Below are 19,327 nucleotides of genomic sequence, written 5' to 3'. Positions count from 1 at the left end.
TCGGTTCACGAGCCCTATGGCGACTGATCTCGTGTGCGAGATAATGAGTCACCTATTATATTCGTGCGCGCATGAGACGAGCCACCTCTCTATCCGCGTCATCGTAATACCCACCGTTCTCTGCTTATTGCCAATGCGTTGTATATGATATATAGATAGACATAAATACATACATTCAGTTATCGCGATACAGTACCGGGTATTTATTACCAGATCTCTTAACTTTGTTCTCGCCTACAATAAAAGGAAACCTTTTCCGTTGATCGTACGAATCTGGCTAAACGTCTTCATTTGTATCGATGGTTGTGATTTGCATGTGACGTGGATGATTCTTCTCTTGTAACTACTGATTAAACGCTTATTACTGAATGCAATTCAACGTTTCGTTGCACGTATACAGCGGGGCAATTTCGTTTCCCACAGTGCAATTTCGAAGCAAGACGGCTACCCCCCATCGGTCTGCCGACGGTGTCGGCAACAGCGTAGTCTAACATCATCATATACGAGCTAACATGAATAACAATCGAATGCTTACGTATCGAACAACAGCTAACTTTTACCTGTTTATTACAGATCTTGCCAACAGCCTCAATGAGAGTGGACTTGTTCTCAGCCGACTTAATGCCAATGGAGTTTCCGTTCAGATTAACGTCATCGAGGGCACTCCCTCAGCACAGCAACGACGTATGGCGTCGCAGTCTCAAGAGCTGCTAAGCCAGCTTGGCCCACCGCAACAGACCTTAGCTCCCATGGACGTCCTGGATGCATCGAAGAGCCCTACGCTACAAAGATCGGAGCGGCTGTACAGTCAAAACAGTGGCCCCAGCGGCGCCAGCCTGGCTCAGGCAGGCGCAACTCAAGATGAGACTGAAGTCGGGTCGTTGCCCGTGGGCGCGTTAAACTTCAAAGAGCACCTCATGCGCGTCGGGGAGCTTCACCTATGCAAGGTGTGCAATTATAGCAGTAAACACTACAGCCACGTGCGCCGCCACATCATCACCATACATCTTGGCGTCCGGCCATTTAAGTGCAATTACTGTCCGATGTCGTTCTGTGACAACTACAAAAGAACCAGACATGAACGCAAGAAGCATCTTGGAGCCGTGGAGAATCTACAAATCATGGCGCATGTACCCTGTCCGCACTGTGGTGACCAGCTAACGTTGTTCGACCTTCAGCATCATATGGCGACTCAGCATGGAATGACACTCAATTCAATTGTGTAGCGGAAGTCGCTGAACTGATGAACTTATCTAAACGACAGATATTTCCGTTGAATCACAAGCTAGTATCAGTAAATGATAACAGAATACAGCAGATGAAGATACCGATCGAAAACAAAGCATAATCGATATTTGGAAGACACTGTAAATTTCTGTGATTTACAAGTTTAGACTAATACTAGACCTGCTGCGTGCATATCGTGAAATTGTATTTCAATCATACCTCGTATTAACTTAATTGAGTGCGACACAGAACGACCTTCCCAGAAGTAAAGTTGGCTGTACGTAACTAAATGAGTGTTGTTTTTCATACGCGCGCGTCTACGCGCGTATCGTGCTACGGCCCATTGACAAAGCAGTAAGCGTTCGATGGGCGGACGTGTATCAATGGCCATCTAATTAATGCCGTGCTCAGGGCGCAAGGTCCACCCGTAATGAGACACGCGTATCTCTGCATTTACTCGACATTTTAACGTAGGGCTAGTTAGACGGCTTGGTCAAGCCGGACCCAACGAGTGTTCAAACCGGTGAATCAATTTTTCAAACGTATTAAGGTTTATTTATTAATGACAAATAACTATTGAGCTCGAAACAGCTAAGGATTGTTCTCCTGAATGGTAAGTGGATCCAAATGGCACATGATTGAGCCCGACTGATACTGATCACAACATCAGTCGCAGTATTTTTGATTGAGGGCAAACTGCGTAGCAAATCTGTCTTATAGTAAATGCTATAGTTTTATAACAGGTAGTATTTGTCGGTCAGGTTGGTACTAAAAATGCATACTAGTAGCAGCAGCAGCAGCAGCAGCTATATTTTTTAACGATGCCACAAATATGAATTAAAACACATTTAAAATGATCGCTTTTAGAAATTTTTTTTAGAAAACGGATTTATTATAATTGTAAGATAGTCAATACGAATCGTCAAATTTATACCCAATTCGCTGTCAGAATTGCTACTGTCCATAGCGATGAAATTTAAAAGTCAACCCGTGTATATAAATAGATACCCAATCATTAACCCAAGTTTAACGCCCTTACGAAGACTCAGCTAGCTAGCTAGCTGAGAAGATACCGAAAATTGTTCGTTTTTCTGCAATATGCCTTTAACTTAATTGACGAACTTCGGCGATATATAAATTAACTAGATGCTATAGCACAGTAGAACACACTACTAATAACTAAAATGATGGTCCGATTTTAGATAAAGCTTGTTATTACGATCTAGCAACGTATTATTGCAAGTCTACCCGTGACCCAATTTGTGTAAATAAAGAATGGCATCGCTAATGACCATGTCGAGTTGACCTCAGCCAATGGCCTGTTCTGACAACGGCTTAGGGTGAATTAATACGTGACCGAAGGAAGACGGCCCTTTCCTCACTCTGTTGGCCTAAATCAACGTTCTTAAATCGAGGAATCATCGTCCAGTCGGCTATTAGGCGAACCCGTGGCGTAAATTCAGCTTATCTAATAGCGGCGTCAATTTGTTAGCAGGACGATTTTGCTCGGTCAAATATACAAGCTCAATCTCTCAATGGACCATAAGTACCGAATACATAAATAAGACAAATCCATTATGATAAACTTGAGACAGTTCCGACCTACAACGTTAGCATATTATAGTTCAGTATCATATCCAGTATGTATGTTATCCAATATCACATATTCAAACAACTTATAGATATGATTACCATTATGAATCTGTCATTGATCTCTTCTTCTTAGACCTATTCATATATATATGACATTGGGTGTACTATATATATATATATATATATATAGATATGCGTATAGATGGTTCCGTCACTTTGTTGCTCCTATGTCCGTGTATTACTACTGAGGTGGCAGGGTAATGGTAACTTGAATAATAGATAACAACAACGAGGTACTTCATTTGTTCGAAGCGAATCTTTGGCGCCGGGAAATTTTGAACGAATGCTTCCCTAACCTGTAACGAGGGAACCTTCCCAACAGCCTATAGTACGAACATAGCAGAGCTTAGCTGCCAACTTGAAAAAAACTTACATTATGCCTGAATTTGAAGAGGATTATTTTGTCTAGATAGACCATATGGTACGAAAGTTGTTCTGCTATGAAGTGAACGAACAAAAAGCTATATTATGTAGAAGAAGTTACCTTTTTTATATGTATTTGCAATTAAATAAAATAAATGTTATTTTCAATTATAAATTGTGTTGTAACTCTAGATAGCGATAGTCCGAATGGTTCCACGTGGTCAGCGTAAGCATACGCATAGTCACACGTCAAACTGTGTACCAGAGCAATTTATCTGAAACTTATCTAGTAGTCTTTTGCAGGTAGAGCTACAATTATCTTGGTTTCGACGCCCACCAAATCAAAAACGCATCTAATAATGCCTTATGATTGCAGATATTCCGGGAATGGCTACTGAAGAAAGTTCATGACGGCCTTTGAAACATCTCCTATGTTTTTTTTCATACCGACAGGAGTTTTCAGCCGACAGGAGTTGAGCTCTATTCAGAGTACCATCTTTCTCATCAAGGGCTATTCAATGTTTACGCATCTACACGCTGACACCGCAACAATAATGGATACCGACAGTTGTACGAACGCCGTGGCCTTTAAGAGGCGATTTTCCTGCGGTGTTCGTTCCAAGCGTGCCTGAAACGTGGACACGTGTCGATCAAGCATAAAGATTTCGAGAATTCGTGCTCGGTTCGACTGGGTAACGAGAAATCCCGCCGGGACTATGATTTCTTACCGCTGTGTAACGTTCGCGACCAGCAATATACGATACCCTTCCCATCGTTCATTGACGACCGAGTTGTCAGGACAAGCATATAGGAACACTAGCGTGTTGTGTCCATGTCACTGTGATATGTTCGAGGTGAAACAGCCAATATCAGCAAACAGTCTGCTCTTGTTTGCGGTCAATACAGACGACGAGCAGATTTCTGACACCATTACCGCATTAACAAATAAAATATAATCTTGACAGTTTACTGTTTGATCGCATTATCAAGCTATGCTATGTCGTGTATCGTATTCAGTGATATTTTTAAATGTGTGTGTTATTACGCAAGGAAATACATTTTATCAAAACGCGATAAATACGAGAGACAATTAACAGGATTCATTAAACAGATATTCAGATTCTCGGTCTCGAATAGGCCAACTGCCAACTCCATCGTCCATATCTACATTTCAGTTTCGTTCCAGGTAATTTAACCAACAGTGAAAAAAGGGCGCGGCAGTATTGGAGATATTACATCTATAATGCCGCCTATCGCTCTAGTAACCTTGAAGCATGCCTAAAAACTGTTCTGTATGGTAAGGCCGTGACGGAAACGCATCATATCAAGAATCCAATAGGGCAATCCAGGGCAAATTCTCTTGCCATATATTATTGGTAAACACAAGGAAGACTCCCAAGCATTCACATGCTAATGAGCATTTCACGACGATGGTATTAGCGGCCATGTTGTTCACGATGACGGCCATAACGATGTTGACCTTCGTGAAAGCGGCTTTCGAAGTGTCGAAGGTGTCCTTGTTTGAAGGCCTACGCAGGTCCCATGGTTCTCATTGGCATTGCTTGGTTTTGTTGATGGAAAGAAAGCTGATCGAATGTTGTACAGGTAATGGTCGTTCGAAAACAAACAACCTAAATCAAGTGGAGATCGAATTCGTTATCAACTTCAAGGACTTTTACCTCCCTCCGTCAATATGATGCCATCCATCGGATCGGTGCTGAGCCACGTTAGGAGTCAGCTGGCGTCATAAAAACGCTATTCAGGACGTGAGTCAGAGCTCCGTATAAACGTGATGCTTGATACGTGTGCTTGCCTATGAATTCGTCGGACTTCGAGTACACACGTCCGTTTCAATAAAGAAGATCCAGTCGATTCTCAGATCTAACGGTGTAATTTTGCGTTGACTATCGGTAGGACTGCATAATACAACTAAATACTGTAGTTATAGCCGAATGATAGCACTAAGAAGGCGCCTATATTGTACAACATAATGAGATGTCTTGATTGTGAAATTAAAGAACTTCTTTATTAATGGTAGTTATTAATGGAGTTGGTCGTGAAAACTTGATTCTTTTTGGCTGTGACCAGTTACCATGAGCACTTTGAGTAAGTCTGATTTCTATAGCCAGATATTGCAGGTTCAGACGTGGAGCCTCGAGAAAGTGGCTATCTGTTAATTTTATTAGACGATGTGAAATAAAAGAAGAGCTGTTTGCTATACCACTCGTTTTACTATAGGCCTATCTAGTGAAGATCATGATAATCATAAGGCAGATGCGAAAGCCTCTCTCATTGACCTCTTGACGACAGTTCAGGTTTCCTAATTTGAAAGAAACTGATAGATACAAGCCCTTTAAATAAATGTTCTCTATATATATATATAAATAACTTGATACAACTGTTGTTAGTTCCGTCTAAAATTCTTTTGTGTCTTTTGTTTTTAAAGATTTGTTCAGTTTCGAGATATTCGATCGCGTTCGTAACGCTTCCATTGCTAAAAAAAACCTACCCAATAAGCGCTTACGATGGATCATTATTGTGTTCTCTTACAGGATACTTCGACGGCTCCGAAGGCATCATTGGTGTCGAGAGCGACGTTATCCTAACTTCAAGAGCCAAAATAACACCTGTAAGTCCCGATGACGAGTGGATCTTTATGAATGACAGCGGTTCGTCTTCAGCTCTTTCGTTAGGCGGGAACGCCTCATCAACTTACCGCGACCGGAGCGATCGACGGGCGTCATCCATGGCCACGTGGTCTCCCTCTTACGGGTCGGGAACAACATCAGGATCTTCGTCGACAACTTCTTCATCGTCAGCGGCAATGGCGACGGCAGCCAGAGATGATCTTGTGCTTCCAGTAGGAGGAGACTTTGGTCGCTTGCCAAATTGGTCTGGCGGACATCGAGGTCGGCCCTCGCCTGGTCTTCTGTACGATATGAGGGGTGTCTTCCAGGTCGGAGATCGACGAGGCGTCGGCTGCTTTTACTTTCATTGCAAAGGCAGATGGGAACGTATCGAATACTACCGATGTGCAAAGGCCCGTGAAGAGAATTGCAGGGCTGGGTTAAAGTATGTTGATGGACAGCTTACACGGAATAGATATCCGCATTCCCACCTGCCAAGCCAGTTGCCGTCAAGTAGTAGTTCAGCAGCAGGAAACGGTAGTCTATATAACAGTATTGGCATGGTGTAACTGCGGGTTAGTTCACAGTGAATGAGTTTATAGTGCCGGCTTTTAGTATATTAGGTACGGTGATATGATAGTGGATCTGATTTGTTAGTTCACAAAGGAGTTAGTCACTGTGTGTGGGTAGGATGTTATATTAAGTTAAATTAGCCGATTACTGAAGACCGAATAGCGGCGAAGAGGGTATAAGGTTGAGTCTGAGCCGATCATGCGAAGTGGTCTCTTCAGAAGCTATGTTCGGGAGTTACAACTATAAGCAGGGAATGAATGCTAATTTTTTCTAAGGGCTAAAGCATTTAAACATCAGTTGCCCAGCTATAATACCATGTAAGAAGAAATATCGGTTAGGTTCAACACTCGTGATTTAATGTTTTTAAAAACAATGTAAGTAGCAACTTGTGATTTTTATGCGACAATCCCATATAGCCAATCAATGGACATTCCGTTTTTGCACTAGTAATTAACATATATTCTATGATATACTGATTGAACTCTGAATTCTACCATAGGCTAGAGACGGCGTTCATACGTGCTGAATAAGGCATAATTCTATGACCAGATGGTCGCCCTCTAGCAATAGACGTTTTGCGGTTACCGTATGAGCTGATCATTCTTAAGTTTGTATTTCTAGCTATTATTAAACTGTGTTTGTTATAGACATATTTTCATGAAGGGAAATATATACATATAGACTTGGTTGTATAAAAGCGTAAACGACTGAGTAAAGGTAAGTAGAGTTAACGTTGTGAATTTGCATATTCCTAGTTTTTGATGCCAATGGTTTGAGCTGTTTACGCCAGCCAAGCAAATGTGTTTTCGTGCAGGGTGACATACTCGGTGGCCCTGATAAAAACACGTTTTCTACACTTCACTAACGCATTGTGTACGAATTGCTTTTACATACAGCATTTTTTAAAGGTCTTGCAACCGTGTGCGAGAAAAAAGCTTTGTACATTTATCCCTTTCAGTGAACTGCAAATGTAGGATTTCTGTGCTATGCCGGTATGCTTTAAAAGTAGTTGACGACCTCTTCTATTCCGAGGAAATTAAACCCATTAGAAGCTCTTGGGAACGTTTTCGTCTCAGCGTTTGGTAAATAATGTTCTACCAATCATAAATGTTTCTCCTTGATTTGTACGGTAGCATGGGTGACTTCGTTGTTGGCAGTTAAGGCCAAGATCTGTTAGTAACGCTTCTATTGATGCTTGTTCAGATATTATCTCAGTACCAATGCAACATTGCACAGTAATACTTCGGAATGATTTTAGCCTCTAAAATGCGTGAGTCTACCGGAGATGTTCTCAGCATTGTCAAAGGACTGTGTATAAAATGTATAATAAAGATTTTATCATTTAGTATTCATCTGAAGGCCGTTCTTTTCCGCTATCATCTGCTTGTTTAGGATTAGCACTAAAACGTGATTATAGTCATTTTATCTTATGAATCCTTGTACCAGATAAACCCAGTGACGTATTTCCGTTTTAATTTATCTTAAAAGATATACTATAGTATGCTATAGACCTTATTTTAAAATAATAATGTTAGACAGCAAAAAAGCAGGATCTCCAAATAACATATGAATATTTTTGCAGGCAAAAACGAAAAGTCTGACCACACACGCTACTTAGAATTGCTGCGAACCAGGAAAAATCGACCACAAGACCCTAAGTTAGCATTTGATGGTGAAATTAAAACATACGTGCCTGTGTGATTATTTCCTGTCTATTGAACTCTGACCTATCAGGCTTGGTTAATATCTATCTCTCCTTAATCGGCGCAGGTGCGTAAATTCAGGCAACGACGATTATCGGAAAAACCGTACAAAAAACTGTAACGTATTCAATTTAAATAAACTATCTTTGTACGAAGCTAACGACCAGTAAGGTGTTCTGATTATAAAGCATTCACAATTGAGCATTAAGCTGACGTTGCTCAGCATTTAAAGGGGGATGGAACAAAAATTTATATTTCAAGTTACTTGATGATCCAACTTATTGCATATGCATATGATACGGGTTCCTTACGAAATGCACCAAAGTGGATGCGCACAACATTGTTCAATAATCGGTTTTTATATTTTATTTAAAAAAAAATTACAGATATATCGTTAATTCTGTTTCGTTGTAAACATTTCGTTGTATGTTAGGTTTCGTAATTTATGCAATCTTTTAAAGGTCACGCATTGTATGGTTCGTAAATCAATAGTTTGTGGCGTTAATGCGGTCGTAGGAGTATTACTTTATTTGAGCTTATTTATTTATTTATTTTGCAATACATTTCAAATGAGGCATCGTTGCTTATGCTAAGTCGCTTGTTACAGGTCGCCATATGTATAATCGGAGCGACAGTTACCCTCCACAAAATAATTCATCGGTAGAACGAAACTCTTTACCAGTAGTGCCGCCGTTTAACGATAACGAAATGGTGATAACCCTCGAAGAGTTCGGAGGTTCGTTCTCCGAAGAGGCTTGGGAAATTGGTGGAGGTCCTGGCGTGGGCGGCAACCCGGGCGGCGTCAGCGGTCCAAGATCAGCAGTTCAAGTCGGTCAAGAAGACCTACTCGATCTCGACCACATGCCGGGGGGCGAATTTCACCAGAGTGACGATTTCGGATGCCTCGAACCTTCAACGGTCCGACGACGGGGCCGGACACCAACCAAATATCGGCTCTATGATAGACGAGGCAGCTTTTCATTTGCAGGTCGCCGTGGTACTGGCTTATTCTATTTCCAGGTAAAGGTCAACTACGCCCGCACGTCGGGTAATGTCACGTACTATTGTTGCGCAGAGGCCAAACGCGACTCACGATGTAAGGCTGGTCTCCGATGGGACAAAAATGGTATCACCAGAAATAAGTATCGACACTCACATCCGCCCCCGAGAGGCGAAAATGAAATGGATGGAGGCACGCTAAGTGAAGAAGTAATGTAAATTGTAAATTAAAACTTGTAAGATTTTATAGTGTTAAAATATGAAGAGAGAAAAGGGGTTCAGACAAAGTAAAACAGTACGGCAATAGAAACCTTGAAGGGCGAATCGTAACTTCTGACGAAATACAGGTACGTCTAAATATATAGTCCATCTAGACAGGTAGAGGAAAATCGTTTGGAAATGTGCAAAACCGTTTCGTTCGATTCGCTTTGCTTTTTCCTGTGCCCAGCAGAAAGCTACGACTCGTTGTTGTAGGAACCTGGGTTTTTCGGCTGGTTCTAAAAAAAAAAGCTAATACTATAGGATAATGTAAAATGTTTTGCGGCCCCAGGTCTTTAGTTCCTGGGGCAGGTCGATTTTTTCTATCCTACATGTTGCAGCTTTGCGAACGGACGTTGAAACACTTTGTCAGCAATCGCCGTGATAGTACCTCTTGATTAATTAATTAATGTTGTCATACATATCCGCTCACAATTCCAGTCGAATCACAACACGACATTCAACAAAGATGCATAATAAACAGGACACAAATCATTGTTATATACGAGTTGTATGAGGAAAGGTACGCGATGCCATAATTGATAACGATATTGATTCAATGAATGTTTGGACTTGGACGTGTTACGGTCAGAGCTGTACAATTCATTAGTGTTGAAATAATAAATAATGATTTTGGTTAAAAAGCAAAAGATGAAAGATTTTTTATTTTTGTCAGTCTACAAGCTATATGTGATTAATCTGTCTGATTGATACCTCAAGTCACCAGATCAATATGTTCGTGTGTCGAAGTACACAACGGGTTGGCAGTTACCACCAGTGAAATGGCTTCTCCTATGTGCCATCTAACGTGATTCGTTTATTGCAGATACCATGCTGATATAGCGAGATTGATTCAGGCAAAGCTTCTGCTGAGCGAAGGTAAAGACGTAATGAAATCAACACGGAACGCTGGATCAGACCTCCCGACAACGATCATATTGTTCTGAAATAAAGTAATTCTAAATTGAAGCACAAAGCTTTATGCGCCCAGTCAATTACCCCACGTTGCCGACGTTGGATTCGTGGTGTTTCAATTGTGACTCGAACTTAAATAGAACCCGTGCTAACTTGTAACACATTACGCGCGAAATCATCGTTTATCTAACAAAAAATACTATATATGTGTGTATAGCACAGGCTGAGTTTGAGCATATCGTCTCAGGACAAATAAGAGGACTATAAGTTTTTGAAGTAGACGTAAATGTAATTGTGCACCTAATATGTTTTCTACCAACCTATCGGCGTTATTATCGTTGTTAATTGTAACACCCCGTATTTGATTTCTTCGCTCTCTGTCATGATTTGTTATTTGCCTAGCACTTTTCGACAATTCGAGCAAATTCGTGTTCTCTGCCTATTGAGCCCGTGAAGCATCCCGATGATGCTCCGGTTCTTTTCTGAGATTTCTAATATTACGCCTGACCGGCGCGCAGTACTGATCCGTTTCTCTTTAATTTCAGGAGTTAATGGAGATGGTCTACCTTTGTTTCCGCCAGGCGGAAACGGTAGTGCTTCGCTTCTGGGTGCGGATTGGGACATGCCCCTGGGCTCGTACAGGTCGACAATTGATCTGACAGCGCTGGATTTACAGCTAGGAGACTCCGGAGCTCTGGGTAGCGGATGTAATACCTTCAGCAATGGTGGCTCACAGTCGTCACAGCCGCATCAACAGCAGCGACAACAGCGCCAGTTGGCGCTTCCAGGTAACGATGACTTTGGGTTCGTCACCAGCCGACGGCCGGGTTTCGGCTCGCCATTGTATGATCGCAAAGGGCCCTATCTTGTAAATGGTCAGACAGGATTTGGCCTTTACTCGTTTCACTACAACTATCGTAACATGGCCAAAAGCGTTGTCTATTATCGTTGCTCAAAATCACGCGAATTTAACTGTAAAGCACGTCTTAAGCGGACCGAGCATGAGATGACGCGTAACAAGGAATTGCATTGTCACTTACCGGAACAACCAACTGAGCAGAATAGCGATCCTTCAAATGCCGTCTGGACCGCGGCGCGCCTATCGAAAGATCTTTAAGCATCAAAGTTCCTGAAGGAAGTGACCAGAGTATCATCTAAACGGTCCGCAAACAAAAATCTCAATAGCGTTTTTTGTAATTTTACGCCAATAAAGACAAATTTATATAAGTGGCCACGTGGATGCGTACTGTAAAGGGCTAAAAAAAATAACAAACGGTAATGATTATGCCAAAAATCAAAGATAGAAGAGAGATTTAAAGAGATACAATAGCCATTGAAAGCGCTTGCCATCGAACCAAATAGGCTGAAAGCGTTTTGATAATCACTTAGTTATAATGCATCTGTAATATATACCGGTAGATTTTTGCTAGCTTCTAACTAACTACGATGACGGAAAGAAGCGCCGTCCTGGCTATTATCAGCCTTGCTAGGATGCGCTAAGCACGGTGCGTCCACAAGTCTAAAAAAGCAAAAGATACTTAAAGTTGTATAAATTGCCCATTAGGCAGTACCACAATCGTATAATAAATATTGGTAACAATAATCTTCATCGTCTATTTGAACAGATGAAGATCCTAACGTATGGTCAGACGAGCGTACGAGAAGATTGTTTGTTAAGCAAATGGATACCGTACGGTAACAGCGATGGTTACAAGCTCTCTTTATCATTATTATTACTGAATATTTTTTCTTCTATCAAAAGGCACTGAAGGTTTACTATTTACTTTTGTTTGTGATTTTGTGTTTGAGTCATGGGCGCATTTTGGCGTAATTCTACCGATGTTTTTCGATCGTTCCGAGATAGGGCAACCTTTAATGTCACTGCCGTTACCGCTATTTGAGTAAAGAGCGGTTTTTCAGCTGAACCGGAGCAGATTCTGTGCTCGTTATACGTTGTCATGGGTTCGATGTGAACGAATATTAAAGGAAACGACATAGTCAAAACGAAGAAGTAACTTTTTCTGCCATATATATATACCGATGATATTATACTTCTGTAAAGAGAGGGACACAGATAATAGCTATATGTATAGGAGTCAGAAGTGACGGTTTGTATACCATTCCAGCAATCGTGATAATGGCACTGTATGATATCTTCAAAGGAGGAGAATACAGAGTGAAGCGTTATTGTGCATGTATATGAAGATACTGTATTTTTTTAAGTAGAAATGAGATCAATAAAGGCAAAATGGTTATGAACTACTGCGTTTTTCATCTCATAAAATCATTATTATTCGATGTCTTCGTTTTGTCGATTCGGCATATCTTGACAGAGCTCGGCACCCACTAGAATAAGAGCTGATTTGAAAAAAGAAGCCCACAGTACCCTGTCGTCTTGTCAATAAATAGTAAGCTGCTCTCTAATGGCGAACGTCTTATTTCAGAGATGCGCGGACCTCACACGAACGATAGGAACGTTCGTAGGCCAAGAAAAACCGGACGTTGTTGTAACAAGCGATCGATAACACGGACGAAGGTCCAATTCCAGATCTCTATGGAAAGTAGATAAAGAAACAGGCATTAATCTATTATACGTATAGCTTACGCGTGTCATCTAAGGCTAAATAAAGTTGATGAGTTAGTTGCGCACATCATACTTTGTGTGCACGTGTTGTTTTCCGTCCTTATATAATCCTTCTAGCGTCATTAGTCTACAATAATGATATTTGTTATTGCGTTTCAGAGGACGATCTGATAGTTGAAGAGATTATGGTTTTCGAGCCATCCGTCTTGGCGCTGCTTGAGTGCCGCGGAACGATGTTCCAATCAGATGCGCACTGCCGAAAGGAGAACGGATGGTACGTCTGCCGCTTCTGCAACTACTGCACCTGCCGATTTGACTTCGCTCGGAAACATTTCGAAAAATATCACGCCGGTGATCGGCTGCCCGAAGTCAGCGTGCATCAACGAACTAAAAGCACACCGAAATGACGACGTCGAAACGAAAACGTCCATCTGACATCTTTTACATTCTTCGTACTCTAAAAATGGACCGAAGACAATTTAGCGTCTTTCGAATATGTTTATTCAATCTTGCTGAAAGGGAAAATCCCTCACGTAAACGTACCTGTTGAAATGTTACTGGTGTCAAATATTTCAGTAAAGATCACTCTATGAAAGATGCGTTGGAAGGCGATGCACTACAGGGAAGGTTCGTGGATAAATTGGTAACGACAATCGTTGTATTTCAGAAATAATCACTTAATCCTTCTAGCTTCTTGTATTCGAATAGTTTAACGTTATAACGTATATCTCATATTGATCCTCCACACGCTAACATATACGCGTATACTGAATAAAGGAGCAACATGCTGAAACTGATAAATATTCCTAGATCTATCAGACGTATTCTAAATGCGCTTTAGGCGACGCGATTGTTGATCATGTACCCGTCAGACATTGTCACTTACGCCACACGGAAGACCGTTCTGGTGACCTATAGTACTGATCTCATATATATTTTAGAATCAGTTTGACATATTTGCGCGAACTATGCCAAAATAAACATTATTATTATTAACAATGATCTCGATGAACGCTCAGGAAAGCAAACAAAAGCTCTACCTGTTGAACAAAAAGCGTTACGTAGGGTTTTTAAACGCAGCAGCTTTGTTAAGCTGGACATTAAAGAATGTTCAGTGAATAAATACAAAACCTTTTTGCATTTTTTTCGTGTATTGTGCTCTTAGCCTATCTCTAAACGAAGCAAGCGTACGCCTCCAAATGCATGTAATAGTTTAGTTCGATCTATCCGGACTTTCATGTTTATCCTTTTGCTTTTACTAATAATGTATTTTTCTTGCAGTATCAGCCTTGGGTTCGCTAGTGTGGAAGCTACGAACTGGTCCCTCTTAATGTACCTATACCTGTAGAGACAACTCCTTAACACGGACGCTTCGTTGCAATAGGCGTTTTCGTTGCGATGAGCATCACTTAATTTTAGCTGTTTACGTCTGGATTACAGAGACGAAAATGTGCCAACGTTGTAAATTGTTTCCAAGAAAAATCATAGAGACGTATGAATATAAAAAAAAATATTGTTACGCGCACACGGCTCGCTAGTGTGATCTATCTATCAGGACACGGCCAGCTATTGCATACTAACCTATTTTACTCGCACGCATCTATGGCTAACCACAGTGAACTTTGCTTAACCTTTATTCTCTAATTTGTTGCCCTTGTTTGTGCTCTACAAAGAAGCGGGGCTCGATTGTGAAAGTGACGAGGATGACCTTGTCGGCCCGTTGGACCCTGATGGATCGACGCTGTTCGACACATCGCTGACACACTACGACGATCAACTGCAAGACCGTTTCGGGCCGCAGCACTATCGGCGTACTGTGGATCGCCAATACATTTGTGCCTATTGCCCTTATTCGAACGGTGTATGTAAAAGCCTTAAAAAGCATTACTACCAGCATCATGCCGCCGTACGGCCTTACACCTGTCAACGCTGTGGGAAAAGGTTCGCCGCACGCAGTCCTCTTGTACGTCATATCCGTACGGTCCATCTTAAACTAAAACGATACTGCTGTTCGCTATGTGATATGATGTATACTAGTTCGACGTCGCTAAGCAAACACATGCGGGCAATTCACCATATGATTGTGGGAGCCTCGAATTCGTTCACACTGACCCCATCGGAGTCTAGGCGGCAACAACAGCAACGACACGAGGATCACCTCCACCCTCATCAGGCACACGAACTGCTGGACGGGTATCGTCACGACCACAATTCTACCGAGATGGGTTTTTAGACGTTACAGTCTTGAATCGTCGGCGTCCGCCGTGATGATTGCGCGTTGCCATATCGTACAAATTCGACACGTTCGAAATCTGTTCTGCAGTAATAACAATAACAGCGTTATAGGCAATCGTGCGTCTTCGCTTATTATGTTGACAATAATATAGTATACGAATGTGATAGCATGTCCTTAGTTGATGATGTCGACTTGTTAAGAACCTTTTTTCCTTTTGTCCTAACAGAACGAAAGGGTATTGTGTGGTTTGATGCTGCTTATTAGCAAAAATGTATGGTTTTGACACATTACACGATACAATCGCACCTTTTCGCTCTGTTTTATTGAAATTCGTCAACGATATGGATGGCAAACGTGAACGAGATTACCACGAGTGTGTCTTACTGTTATGGACAAGAGGCAATAATTAAGAATATTATTATCATTGTGATGAAACAAACAGTATTTCTAGTCTATTAAGGAAAAAATTCGTTCTGCCTCGAAACTACTTAGTATTTACTGTGTGTCATTGAAAAAGCATGCGCAACCAAAATAGTTAATATAAGTATACATATACTATACGGAGAATAATTATTGTGTATGATTGCCGTTCGGATCAATGAGTGACAGTAGCGTTGGTAGTGATCCTGACGTCATCTAACAAATCAATACTTGATCACAGATCATGACTAATTTCATGGCCGTATTCTGTCAAATAATCTAATTTCTTTTGATGAATAAAAGCGAGATCTCATTTATACAAGAAACAAACAATTCCATTCGTGTGATACCTCTTTGGAACAAAAAAATAAACACATTTACAGCTTATTCTACCTATGGTCGATATCCCGTAATTATTATTAGAGCGCTATTGTTATCATACTGATATGTCTTTTTCCTTGCAGGACACGTTGAATTGTAGCAGCAGAACTAACGTACCGTAACGCGTATGATAGACTGGCTTTGGCCGGCTGCCAAGTGAAACTGGCCCTCACCACTTGTGATGCCACCAGTGATGAAAACGCAGGCATTAAAAATCAGTCAAGCGTCCTGCAGGATCAATCAGGAACGGAGACATGTTATCTTTGCTCTAACACTGATGCCGGCGCGGGCGATTATCCTTTATATTTTCTACAGACGAGTATCGAAGGCCCGATTTGCAATCACACCTTGTTTCTAGTTCAGTATTTTACATCATCGTTATAGAACGGATCGACCTTGGACCTTAATACGTATACTCACCCTATTCGACCGCTGCTACTGCATAAAAGTGCACAGCTAATTGCAATGTAATATGGTGTATATGTATATATTCTGCCGTAGCTTCTGTTCGAAGGTGTTTAGCCTGATCTCGCGCTATTTACGTGTGGTCGGTTTTTGGCGTCAGCTGCTTAAAGGTGACACTGCGGAACAGGACATCTCGAGGCTGTACTTAGTAAGACAGATATACAAATATTAAACATTTACAGATATTGCACGTCGTATTCGCCATTAGACTTGTTACGACCAGTCAAATTGATTGTTTTCAGCATAAGTTTTTAAGTTACGCCTGATTTCCAGCTTCTTCTTTCTATATGTTGAGAAAAAAAGACGCGTAAATAGTGATTTGTTAGTGAAGACTGAACTTACTGTTTTGGTTATATAGTCTTGTTTAATGTATGTGTCTATCTATAATCAAAAAATATTCGTTACTTCGTAGCTAGCGGAAGGCAACGAACACTTAAAATAGAGTTTTAAATAAACAAAAATACAACAAAACACGCAATAAATTTGTTTTTAACTCAGGTTCAACCTGAAGCTACTCTACGTAAAGGGACCTATTTTTAGGTTTGAACGGGTAGAGAATAACACTAACGGCAAGATTCTATTGCGCAGTTTCCCCAATCGTCCCATATGGCGCTCAGGGTGGAATATGTTTTTAAGAAAGTTTGTTTAGCGTTTGGATGTCTAATATTTAAAGATTAGGTTTTCCTTTGGTCGCTCAAAGGTCCGGCATTGTAGCGCCATAGTCGTCCGCTTCCCCGCTACTCCCAAGCCAAATTTGTGCTTAGTATGTTACGAACGTGTGGAAGTGGGCTACTTCACACCGTGTTTCGTTTCTAGATAACGAAAACAGCCTACTAACGAGCACCAATACGATATGCTTTTGGGGACGACGTTATGAGCCAGCGTTATACGACCACGTCACGGCCGCCAAATGCAACTTGAAATCTGGCACCATAATTTTATGGTGTAAAGATCAAACGACTAGTGCACAATGTCTAATCACGCATTATAGTGTAGAATTTACACTGTTCACTATGTTATGATGCTGACTGGCCATCGCATTAAAAGCGTTAGGGGATACGTGGCGTTATATGAAACGTATCGACTCTATCGAGCCAATGAAAAGTCTAGCGTTTCCCGTCTCCAGCTTCCAGTTGAGCTGGGGTCAGCTGATAAGAGGATATATGGATATAACAGATGTTCCAATGACGCATTGGCCGTTTAAAATCAATTCACACTTTTTGTAACATTATACTCAGCATTCATTTATAGCGGACTCGGGCCCCATTGGGCCTTTGAGGCTGTCTCGTCCTTTCTTTTGCAGCTTTTTCCATAAGGCAACACGCTGAATAGATAGACATATTCAAGTGAACGTATCGTGGAGGGCCCGTGGAGGTAACAAACTATTGGTGTCTTTGTACACTGTAAGTAGATATTATATATGTATGAGCTATATAATTATTATATTATATCGTAGTGCAGTGAGTATGTCCAAATCGGGGGTTTCATTTAAGTAGTGTATTTATTATATATTTTACTGGTGAATTTGTGATATCGAAAGATGTCGTTTATACACTAAGACAGTCTGTGTAATACCTAGAAATAACTGGCACGTTGTGACCCTTGTGTCGTGTCGTAGTAGGTAACAAAAATGTATTGGCAACTTTGCCGTGTTGAAATATTGCTTATCGCAAATTAATTACGGAACGACTAGAAACTGTTATATATTGTGCTTCAGAGACGTGTTATACTAACAGCCATTCTGCTTCCAGGTCTGAATTGTCCTTCGAACTCAATAAGTTTCAGTTTTGGACAGAATTCTTCGAGGTTTTTCGCAAGATACATCTTACGTTACTAGTAGTTCTTCGCTTTTTCCCAAAGAAAATAAAGTTTTTTTTTTGTTCTACTGTTATCGACCTGTTTGTTCAGTTCAGATTTTTGTGTAATCATTTTGTCATAGGTCGTCACAAGTACGGTTTTCACAGAATACTTATGTGAAATGTACCAATGTTAGCATAGAGCAAAAAGCCAAGTATACTGACGTTTATCAGCCCTGCTCTCTTGCTCGCAGACAAAACTGGGATTCGTGCTTTTGAACGGACCAGAAATAGCACAGATTCACTATTAAGTAGAAACTAAGCACATGATTGGGCTTTGCTTTAGCATTGGCTGTCTAGCCTATGGTGATATCTTCATCGGCACGGAAGCGAGATCGCCATTGTTTGTAGTGACCGAGTACCAGTGGTCTCAGGCTGAGTCTAATAACAAGTGTTGGACCATCGTTGCCATATGGCAGTAACCTCTTCCATCAAGCTTTTCACTTACCCTGCTGTTACTAGGCTAAGGCGTCATTTGCAACAAATCCTGCTGGGTGATTATCTCTGCTATTAAAGACTAATATATCTGATAGTACTGTTATTTTTATCTACACTTGCTAGCTGTGTACGTGACGCTATCGATCGTTCGTCATTTGATTCGTTCTATTATATTTGCAGCCCATTCATTGTTGTTTGCATCGGCTCCGCCGGGTGCTGCAGAGATCTTCCCGATTCTGGAGGAAGACAACGATCATCTGTTCCATCGACATAACCGTCACCATTCACCGACACCGGACGCGCTCCTGCCCGAGGTGGCGTTCGGTAGGGAGCACTATTTCCGCCGTCGAAATCAACTTTTGTGCAACTATTGTGGTTACTGGTCACATTATTTGTCTAATGTGAAAACGCATTTCTATGCGCATCACTCATCGTTGCGGCCTTTCCAGTGTCATTTCTGTCCGAAAAAGTTTGCGCGAGCGACTTTACGTAAGGACCACGAGCGACTGCATCTTCGGTTAGCATTAAGATGATAGGCCCGCGTCACGATGCAGACGGAACGCAGATAAGAAATCGTCGAACGCTATTTGCAGACTATTCACAACAGTCACAACTACAAAGCTAATATT

At 41.2% G+C, this 19,327-nt stretch overlaps 2 protein-coding genes and 1 long non-coding RNA gene across 3 annotated transcripts in view; all 3 read left to right on the top strand.

Annotated features, from left to right (window-relative positions):
- Positions 1–19,327, top strand: part of LOC111260436 (uncharacterized) — a 42,256-nt gene that overhangs the window by 7,136 nt on the left and 15,793 nt on the right. The window contains exons 4-11 of the mRNA XM_086968331.1: positions 492–1,220; positions 3,436–3,469; positions 5,796–6,315; positions 10,230–10,282; positions 13,062–13,176; positions 13,479–13,529; positions 14,547–15,130; positions 18,879–19,022. Coding sequence (XP_086824457.1) covers positions 492–1,220; positions 3,436–3,469; positions 5,796–6,315; positions 10,230–10,282; positions 13,062–13,176; positions 13,479–13,529; positions 14,547–15,130; positions 18,879–19,022 — 2,230 coding nt within the window. The remainder of the gene's footprint in view (positions 1–491; positions 1,221–3,435; positions 3,470–5,795; positions 6,316–10,229; positions 10,283–13,061; positions 13,177–13,478; positions 13,530–14,546; positions 15,131–18,878; positions 19,023–19,327) is intronic.
- LOC111260422 (uncharacterized) lies at positions 8,002–10,060 on the top strand. Its single transcript, XM_022833170.2, has 2 exons — positions 8,002–8,213; positions 8,754–10,060. The coding sequence occupies exon 2, from the start codon at positions 8,762–8,764 to the stop codon at positions 9,362–9,364; it is 603 nt and encodes a 200-aa protein (XP_022688905.1). The 5' UTR covers positions 8,002–8,213; positions 8,754–8,761; the 3' UTR covers positions 9,365–10,060.
- Positions 10,837–14,042, top strand: LOC147753503 (uncharacterized). The gene is made up of 2 exons (XR_015311069.1): positions 10,837–11,106; positions 12,763–14,042. It is a non-coding gene; the product is annotated as an uncharacterized LOC147753503 (long non-coding RNA).

The sequence above is a fragment of the Varroa jacobsoni genome, unplaced genomic scaffold, assembly GCF_002532875.2.
Source record: "Varroa jacobsoni isolate VJ856 unplaced genomic scaffold, vjacob_1.0 scaffold_437, whole genome shotgun sequence".
Lineage (NCBI taxonomy): Eukaryota > Metazoa > Arthropoda > Arachnida > Mesostigmata > Varroidae > Varroa > Varroa jacobsoni.
Note: the sequence above shows the minus strand (reverse complement) of the source record. Positions and strands in the feature narration are given on the sequence as shown.